The sequence below is a fragment of the Babylonia areolata genome, chromosome 19 (genome assembly GCF_041734735.1).
Source record: "Babylonia areolata isolate BAREFJ2019XMU chromosome 19, ASM4173473v1, whole genome shotgun sequence".
Lineage (NCBI taxonomy): Eukaryota > Metazoa > Mollusca > Gastropoda > Neogastropoda > Buccinidae > Babylonia > Babylonia areolata.
In genome coordinates, this window is record NC_134894.1 from 55,929,637 (window position 1) to 55,940,129 (window position 10,493).

General features: G+C 38.0%; 1 protein-coding gene across 1 annotated transcript; it reads right to left on the bottom strand.

Moving 5' to 3' along the window:
• Window positions 1-1,012: 1,012 nt before the first annotated feature.
• Window positions 1,013-9,542, bottom strand: LOC143294369 (MOB kinase activator-like 4). The gene is made up of 8 exons (XM_076605839.1): window positions 9,404-9,542; window positions 8,257-8,319; window positions 7,580-7,680; window positions 6,295-6,343; window positions 5,538-5,624; window positions 4,024-4,103; window positions 3,198-3,309; window positions 1,013-2,279 (listed from the first exon to the last, which is right to left on the bottom strand). The coding sequence occupies exons 1-8, from the start codon at window positions 9,503-9,505 to the stop codon at window positions 2,154-2,156; spliced, it is 720 nt and encodes a 239-aa protein (XP_076461954.1). The 5' UTR covers window positions 9,506-9,542; the 3' UTR covers window positions 1,013-2,153.
• Window positions 9,543-10,493: the final 951 nt, after the last annotated feature.

Genomic DNA, 10,493 nt, shown 5'->3' on the forward strand with positions numbered 1-10,493 from the left:
TATACCTAAGCGCTGTATGTGCAAAATTGAAGCTGAATATAAGTGCATGTGTGCGTGTGCATGTGTGTGAGGGGGAATGTGTGTGTGTGTGCGTGCTGGGGGAAGGGGTGGTGGATGGATGGGTAGGTGCATGTGCAGTTAGGATACACTTGCAAGTATGTGTTTATAAGTGTGTGTGTGTGTGTGTGTGTGTGTGTGTGTGCATGTGAGTGCATCACATGTAACCTTACGCCACAGTCAACATACAAACTCTGCTCCTTAGTTCTTGTCTGACAGGCTGGTGCAACAGATCCATTATAAGAGCAAGTGAAAACATGATATACTTTTTGTTCCTGTTACGCAATCATATCTTAAACATAAGTATTTCACACACAAGGACTGAACCAGTGGAGGAAATTTAAACGTTTGTTTTAAGCAAGCAAAACATTCAGATAATGAAAATGTCACAGTCATAACAAACACACACACACATACATGAGCACATACATAGAGTTCTCGACCAATGAAATTTAATATTAAATTTGACTTCTTTTCACACTTCTCCACAACTCCACTCATGCTCATCATGGTGAGAAAATGTCAGAGACAGATGAAAGCTTCGTTTCTCCTCTCTTTTCTCTCTCTTTCTTTTTGTATAACAATTAAGCAATGAGTTCTGAGAGGAACTTGATCTTCACTATGCATGAACAGTTGCACTAAAATAATTATCACCAGCGAACACATGCATAAATACACAAACTTCAACAAGAGCTGTCACCCATAAGGTGCATCACTTAAGTTACGTTAAATTCCTCCTTAGGAAGAATAAAAGAAAACAAAACATCAACATGAGTGAAAAAAAAGTAACATTCTTCACATTTCTTTTCTTCTTTTTGTCTGAACTTCGTGTATCAATTAAAAATAATTGAATGTATTAAAAAAAAATAATAATAATAATAGGAAAAGAACTGAGTTGCAATAGTAAACAACATGCACCCCCCCCCCCCCCCCCCAAAAAAAAAAGACCCAACAAAAAACAAACCCCCCCAAAAATAACCATTTAATAAAAATTATGGTTAAGTACAGGCCTGAAACCTTACGCTAAATCATCCTAAATTTAGATGGGTGCCACACAGCAAATTAATTGATTCACCACACAGTAGGTTGTTGAAACCTTTCGCGACAGGAGATTCAATGCATTTTCTGAAGCGTTGGCAATTTACTATCATGATTCCTGTGTAGTGTGTTTGTATAAATTTCTTTTTGGATTCTGTTTCAAAATCTTGTTGTTGTTTTTTTTTTAATCGTATTTTGATAAGACCATTCCCTCATAATTATCAAAACATCCCCAAGTCTCTGCAACTGTACTGACAGTGAAGAAGTGCATACTCGAGTACAGGTGTATCTGTTTGGAAATATAACCCAGACTGCTACATGTTTTCCTACTTGACAAAGATAACCGTTCAAAAGGTCATGTAGAGACAAACAATAAAAAACAGAAAGATAAATAAATAACATACAATAACAATAATAAAAAGATCACCCTCTTCCATATAAAAACAATGATGGATGTTGAGTAAATACCTCTGATGGTATACATGATTCTTTTTGCACACTGAAAACTACCTCACCTTGTTCATTTCCGCTCTGGGTCAGTTTTATTATAATAGAACAGTGTTCACACTACCACGCTTTACCAATGACAGAGACATAAAGTTGCAAAAAGCCCTGTTCACAAAAATATGTATGCACATCCTTTCCCCAGTGCCTTAAACTGTTTGCTGCAACAAACACACACACCAACATCCACAATTCTACACGTCCTTCACAACTTTCAACAAACACAGGATAACCATTCTAAGTGCGAGTCAAAAGACATATATATATATACATACATATACATACATATATATATATATATATATATATATATGTTCACATTTACACAACTTAAGCATGCAATGTTCACAATATTAGCAAAGGAACAAAGCGCATCTCAACAGAAAGTACACCATCACCTCAAGGACATGGAGCAATGCTTTCCTCCTTGCTGAGCTGTAACAGTAGTAAGCATGGTCCATCCACTGGGGGGAACTCGGGAGGCAGGCAGTCAGTCCGTGAAATCTTTTGTGCCCCCTTCACCCAAGCAAGAGGGACTGGGCAAAGAGTCCTAACTAAGCTTCACTCTCCCCTTCCACAGTCTGTTGGTCGCCCAGTATAGGTACGATGAGGTTGTCACGGGGCATCAGATTGTACTTGGTCACAAATAAGGTGAAACGCCGACATAAATGGGTCTCGTTCTGAAAATTAGTTTGGCACAATTTATTTTTTTTTAACAAATAGTAAGCCTGCAAAAGCTGGGAAATCGTTCCATATATATACATCTCTGTGTATGTCAGACATACTGTTTCTTTTCTTGTTCTTTTTCACAAAGTAATGAAGAACACTCGGCCTCTCTCATTCTGAAAAAAGCAAATGTCCACTGAAACACTAATCTATAAGAAAAAAGACATTAAAAAAACTCATCCCCAGCCAAAAAATACAGAAGAATAAAGCAAAAAAAAATAAACACTCCTGCTCCATCCCCATCCCACCCCCCAACTTTTAAAGAATAAATCTTAAAAACAAAACAAAAAAACCCAGAACAAAAAAAACCCCAACAACAATGATATACACTGTATAATCATGCATGAGACATGGAGTTTAAGTACTAAGTCCATTCCAATAAGTAACAGCCATTCCAGAAACAGAATAAGCGTGCCTCTGTACAGTCGGCGAGATGTCGTTCATCTATCACAAGCAAGAGAAAACCACAAAGCGGTGCAAGACATCAGTGAAGTGTCAAGGCTGTACAAGTGGAAAATGCCGCCTCAGCTCACCATTGCCTTGAAGAACCTTTTACAGTAGAGGACAGGGCGGAGTCGAAGTAGAAGTATCCAAAACATGAAGTGAGGTGACATTTGCCCTGCATTTTCACTGATGAGTCGAGTGAATAATTTTTTTTTTATGTGAGATGTATTTTCAATTTTTCCAATTTCAAACGTATGAGAATATCCTCAACATCTTAGTACAAAATATCTTATCTTTGTATGCATTCCTTTTTCTGTTGCTGTTCGGGAGATCACATTTCAGTGAGTATTTCACAAGGGTTTTGTGCACACATGCATGCGCGCTCACACACACACACTCACATCCTAACTTAAGCGCACAAAACCAACCTCATATTCGTCAAACAGGGCTCTATGGTGGAAGTAGGCGTGTGAGAAGATCCGATACACACGACGACAGACTGACCCCAGTTTGGCCACCGAAGACTCTTTTATACTCACTCTGCAACCCAAAGCAAGAAATCTATAAATCCTGAATTTCAGAGAGAAAGAAAAAAAGAATCTCTATTATGATGGTTTGTGTCTGTGCGAGTGTGTGAAGGGGGATGGATTGAGTTGGGGGTGGGGGGGTGGTGGTGGTAATGGGGGTTTGTATGGATGTGTCAGTTTGTTGTGTAACAAGGGAAATAACTGCAGCCACAGTAAATAATTTTCTGCACACATATTGTGGAACTGTTTTTGTATTATTTTTTTAAATCTTTTTTTCAAACAGTTTCATGAATGAAGACTATACTGTATGCAAGGTAAACACAAAACTTATTTACATAATTTCATCATGGAATAAATGTAACAATTTCACCTTTTCTTTGTTTTTAATCACCCATTTTTTATCGATGATAACGCGCTTCAGTGTTTGCAACTGTCAAACTCAGGTCAGAAATGACCTGAGCAATGGAATATCTACAGGCTATTGTACACTTCAAACCAGCCTCCACTATACCAACGAAACGTCACAACAGTTCTGCAAAAACGTTGTGCTAAGCACTGTATTTTTATACAAAATACTGAAGGCTGGAATGAAACAATGTAAAATTATGCACTGAAAACAAAGGCAATACTCTGTGCTGAATACTGTATTTTTGTAAAAAGAAAAATTCTGAATGTTGGGAAAAGACTACGGAAAAGATTGTTTCGAAAACAAACGGAATACACAAACCTGCTAGGGAAGTATTTGTTGCTGTTGAGAAGACAAGCAGCCCCATCTAACGTGTGACGAGTGTAGTCAATGGCTGGACACTGCACAAAGGGAAATAATACAAACCAAACTGTTGAAGACCAAGGAATGTCTTTAAAGCAATACACAAGCTCACTACACTCACAAGTGCCCAACAATAAAACGTTTCACATGAAAGACAGAACACTTAACGATAAAAACAAAAACAAAACAAGTTAATAACATAAAGAATGAAGAGATGAACTGTGACAACAACAAAAAAAGAAAAAGAAAATAATTGGCTTCAAAAGGTATATGTAAAAGACTAGAACAAACACCAGTCAAGAAACAACATGCAAGCTTGACCTCACAGATGATGTCCTCTAAGTGGGACAGTAAAAAGATGCTAGATGAACTCAGGTGTCCGAGCAAAAGGCTTGCGTTTTTTTTTTCTTTCCTAGTGCAGCTATTTCTGTTATTTTTCAAACTTCAAAGTTTTTTTGGGCATCGTACCAAAGCAGAAAATCTATGCCTTCTTTCTGTCTGGTAACTACCGTAAAGTACGGTCTATAAGCCGCGACTTTTTCTCCCAGTTTCAGCCTCTGCGGGTTATACAATGATGCGGCTTATTTGAGGATTTCAACAATCCCGGGAGTGTCACGTGAAAAGTCCTTCACCAAAACTGGCCGGTTTACGATGAGCAAGCTTTGCTGAAGTCTGTCATTGGATCCTGACAGCATAGGGAAAAGTAAAGCAGTCCACTATTATCAATGGATTTCGTATGGCTGGACTTCGTGCTGCAGCAGGCAACAGTGCAAGCGACGAACCAGCAGCGACCTCCACACTGCTTTCATGTTCATCAAGTGAAAGCGAGGCTGAAATCAGTGACAAGATGGTGGAGGAAGCTGTGCTGGTTCTCTTTAACTCGGACACTAAGACAAAGATTTCAGTGGATTCAGTGAGCAGGACGACATTGAATAAATGTGACTATCCCTAAATTATGGCTCTTATTTTCGTTGTGATTTTTTTTGTTTTTTGTTGTTGTGGCACTTGCAGTATTTTCACTTGGTTTTCTTCATATTGTTTCTGCTTGTGTTTATTTCATAACCTACAGTATTGACAGCTTTTCCGTAGTATCGGTATGTGTTCTGGCACTGGTAATAAGTGCAGCTAATAAGCCAGTGCGGCTTATGTGTGTATGAAGTTTTTTTGTTTTGTTTTTTTGATTTACTGGGTGTGGCTTATATACCAGTGCGCTCAATAGACTGAACTTTATGTCAGCAGAGCCTGAAGCCGGTAGCCTGATCATGTTTCTATTGCTGCACACCTTCCCTTTTTTTTAAAAAAAAATTTAAACTAGGACTGGAGCGTTTCACGGTCTGACTTATGGAAGGTAAGACAAGGCCATCAGTAAGTTTCAAAAGAGAATGATTAATCAGAAACTGCCCAATACAGTACAAGGGAACTCATCCCATCTCCTTAAAATCTTGATAAATTCTCTGTTCGCAGATTCTTACCTCCTTGGGAGTCTTGTGGGCAGCACACAGAAAGATCCACTGTTCTGTTGCAGTCATCTGAGTGCACGTTTCTGGGTTACATTCAGCCTGTAAATGCAAGCACACACACGCACATCTTACTTGCAAAAAAAAAATAAAACCAACAAAAAACAAAGTACAATTTTTTCCATACTTCTGTTTCACGACTAGGGATTGTGTTTATGAAAATTTCCCCATCAATATAAATTCAAAGCTTGCTGAAGCAAAACCTGTTCAGAATTTAAGTCAGCACCTATCCCATCACTGATAAGCAAGAGATGGAAATCAAATTGTAGCAGATTAAAAAATTATCACTTCTTAGCAAGTGCACCAGTGCCAGAGCAGTGCTAACCATCTACCCAAACCAACAAATGACAAACATACATGTATACTAATCACTGAACTCAAGCCTCAAAACTTATTAGAAATCCAACTGCTCTCCTCCAATACACATCTGCCAAACTTCTGGCACACAAAAAAACCCCCAGTAAAACAGCAAGGCAAGGATGCAGCTGAACAGAACACTGTTAATCTTCATTAATACTTCATACACACAGTTGGTATATTCACTCAAGTCTCAACTCAACTCAAATTATGGTGCTTAAAGCCTCATCAACTGTGTAGCCCATCTCAAGGCTATCGTCACGTACTCACTAAATCATGACCATAGGCTATGACCTACCTCCATAACACTGACAAACTGAAACTTTTTTCGCCACGATACAAGCAGAATACTTACACTCGCTTGCAACTTCACAGCTAAGCCATTCAACTCCATGCAAAATTGTCTGAAAAAACAACAACAAAAAGGCACATTTTGGTAAACAATACATGGGTCCATACATATCCATGCACACAATGATTTAAGCCAAATTCATGATGTATAAAGTATCCGGGAGGTTATCGGCCGTAGTTTCGTCTGCTCCGCATGGGCGGATAGTTTGCACAGGACAGGAATGTCAGACCCCTGCCGGAGTCTGCACTAGTTGGGTCACGGTTAAGTATGTGTAATTAAATATACATTTACAGCGATCCTTTCTTGCACCTCATGGAAGTGATGTAAACTTACATATGCTCAGTGATTATAAAAATAAATGTCCAAATACAAATACTCCACTCTCTTTTTATTATGCCTCTTTCATTTTTTTCTTTTTTCTGAGTTCAGCTTTTCTCTGGGTCCTCTGCACTGGCATCCACAGATCCCAAACTGAGGGAGTTCCCTGAAGGACTAAATTACGTATGGTGGACCAAAAGAGAAGCTAAGAATCCTTTTAGATATAATACTTCAAGTACAATATTGTTTTGCCCTCTTCTGATAGACATCAGTCTAGCTCCAAATAAAATCACTACACTGCACAGCACCTAACCTTTGCTCCATGGTTTGAGGTGTCTGATAATGAAGAAAGTAATGATTAGTGTTCAATGAAAAATATGTACTTCATTATTGGAACAAGAAATTTTCATACTTAAAATTAAAAAAAAAAAAGAAAAAAAAAAAAAAAAGAAAAGAAAAACTATTATAAAACTTGGTTTGAATTAGACAGATGAATAGTGCTGGCAAACCTAATCATATCATTTATCAACTGATGCAAATCAATATTACTTTTACAGTAAGTTCAAATAAGTTTATTGAACAATAAGTTCAATTGTGGCATGTCCACTTCCTTTGCGTTAGCTGTGCTTGACTATGTGTGTATACATATGTATGTGTACATAACTACATGCATGTATATGAATGTGTATTGTGTGTGCGTGTGTATGTAAATTTGTGCCTGCCTATGTGTGCGTATGTGTTAGGGTAGCTGTTAGATACACATGTATGTTAAAATGTATGTATGCAGCGTGTGTGTGTGTGTGTGTGTGTGTGTGTGTGTGTGTAGTCACATTCTGGTGTGTGTACGTAACATAGATATGATGTTTTATGTTAACAAAAGCATTTTTGTAAAGCACCTGGAGCAGATTTCTGGATAGTGTGCTATATAAGTATCCATTATTTTTACAGTCACTGAGTCAGTTTCACTTACCGAAGATGTTCGTATTTCCATACTCCCTCATCCTGACCCTCCGGTGGGGTTAAGATTTCTTCAACTTTGGATACGTCCTTTCTGATTGCTTGCTGGATAAACTAGTACAGAGGACAAAGGAATAATGAATCAGTACAAATACTTAAATTATCTATTCTATTCATACTTTATCATATATCTAATGTTATCATCAAAGTGACTTGAAAATTAATGAACATGTCAGATGCTGTCAAGTGTGGTTACTGATTACTTCATATGATAATATGTTAATGACATTGACAGTTGTACATTGACAGATGCTTATGAAATGAAAAAAACTGTGGATGACAGTGGGTGTGGTCCCAGTCTCCCCATTTAAGCCCACAGCACACTCAACTCTGGGTAGGAGCCGGCCACGGGCCAAAAAACCTCCTCCGCTGGGATTCGAACCCCCGTCCTCCCAGCCGTCAGTCCGCGACGCTAACCACTTTGCCACGGTGGCTGGTAGTGTGAACATTTTCTTTCACTAGAACTTAGTAGAAGCAATTGCAATACAGTAATATCACTGTTATCAGTACACTATTAGTATTACAGAAGTACTGATGCACAAACCTAACAAGTAGAAGTACACTTTTTGTATTACATAAGTACTAATGCACAAACATAACAATTAAATTACTATATATATATATAGATACCTGCTGAACGGCTAATGTGCTGTCCATTTCCTCAAAAGATTCATCCTGCCAGCTGCACCAATCCTGCAATAAATGAAAATATATCAAAATAACCTCTGGTATTAGGGGTAACAAATAATGACTGCATCCATGAAAACAGTTTAGCAACTAACAAAACAAATACTTTTCACATTATAAGAAACAATTACTGATTTTGGAGCATGTGCACTTATCCGTCAGTTGCACTTGCAGTTTCAGTTGCAACAGTCATCCTCTAGCCATCACTGACCTAGCTTTTTTTTGTGTGTGTTTGTTTAATAACATAAACTAATAAAGTTCTTTGAATTGGCACTGCTCAACATATTGTGTGGACAAAGACCTATACTTGGCTATAGTACAAGTGTTGTGATTGTTATCATAAGCTTATAACTCAGTTACTTATAGGCCTCTTTTACAGGTATAATCAGACAATAAGCATGTTAATAATGTTATTTCCAGCTGTATTTTGTTTTCTTTGTGAGTGTCATTCTGTGGAGGTGGAAACAGAATTTTTTAATGGATAAAAAATCATCTTCATTTTGAATGCCTAAATAGTTATCTGGATTCAAAAATAAGTGGAAAAAATCCGGGATTTAGAATCAACTTTTTTTTTTCCTTCACAAAAACGTCGACTTTCATTCTGTAGCTCCAATAGTTTTTGTGCCAATTATTTCAATTATTTCAGATTCTTTCTTTTAATTTATAACCCATGAATCCTCAAAATTCCCTGACAAGGGGAGAGCACTTTTTCCTTTTCTACCGTGGCACTGAACTGGTTAAAATAAGTTTTGTCTCTTAGAGATGTTTAAGATAGCAAGAGAATGAATCATTTAATGTTAATGTACTTTAATGTTAATGCATTTTCATACTTGTTTATATGGATCGACGAGTCTACTGACTGATTGAGTCACAATACACACAAAAATTATGAATGCAAAAATACGTGACAAGAACACTGTTACACATATCAAAACATTCAGTGCTGTCTGCTGCAGGCTGAATCAGCGGATCAGACACAATCATGATGTCCAAACTTGCTCGCCGCACTGATATCTCTCGAAATAACAGCCACAAAAGAAAGCGGTGATCTCATTTCTAAATTATGCATGTTTAGCCCTTCTCAAAATACCTTCGATTTCGTGCCAGGTCGATTTCTTCGGACAATCGTCGAAGCAGTGTTTGCCATTTTCATCTTGCTGGATCTCGGCGGAAGTGCAGACTCAAACGCCATCTAAACACATGGCGAGTAACTCTGAACTGACCTGTCTTTGTTTTACAACGCAGTTACATCCCTTCAAAACCCATGAATTCACATTCACATAAACAACTGCCGATTCGGTCGCACGAACCAATGACTCCGTTTTTCTATTTTTTCGCTTTGAAACTGAACAAAGCACAACGCCAAAACAAATACATATATTTATTGTTATGTGTTAAGATCCATACAAAATAACCGAGACTCTGTCTTTACAATCAGTAACTCTAAAAATAATTGGAAGATATTCTGAAGTGGAAAATACTTTGAGGACAGAAATGTACTAGCAAAACATGTAATTAAATTGAGTCGAGTGGGTAGAGCACTCTATTTTCATTGCGAGTGTGTTGGATTTGAAACCTGGCAGCAGCTGGGAAGATGTGTGTGTCACAGTGTGTGTGTGTGTGTGTGTGTGTGTGTGTGTGTGTGTGTGTGTGTGTGTGTGTGTGTCTGCGTCTGTGTGTGTGTGTGTGTGTGTGTGTGTGTGTGTGTGTGTGTGTGTGTGTGTGTGTGAAACAGCTTGAACAGTGATAATGTTGCCAAGCATAAAGCATACAGCGCTTATGTCATTCAGCTTATACTGACTGAAAGATCCTGACTTTGTAAATATTTAATTAAATGTTCTCCGATGTCTTTTAAAGGGAAGTAAATCACTGAATATTCCCATTTTTAATGTACATACTTCTTCCCCTTTCTACCTTTCATGCTGAGATGCAATTTTGCATACTCAGTCGGTAAAACACATTGTTAGATTGATCCTAATTATTGTATGACATAAAACATTTCGAACATGTTCAGATATTGATTCTGTGTGTGTGTGTGTGTGCGTAAGGTGAAATGAAGTGCAGAGCGCCCTTATAATGTGCATACTCTTCACAACTGTTTATGGACAACGAATTGATGTCTCCGCGGGGTGTTGGCCGAGAACTTTGCTGCGCCGGTTCTGCCTGAAGAAGACATACGG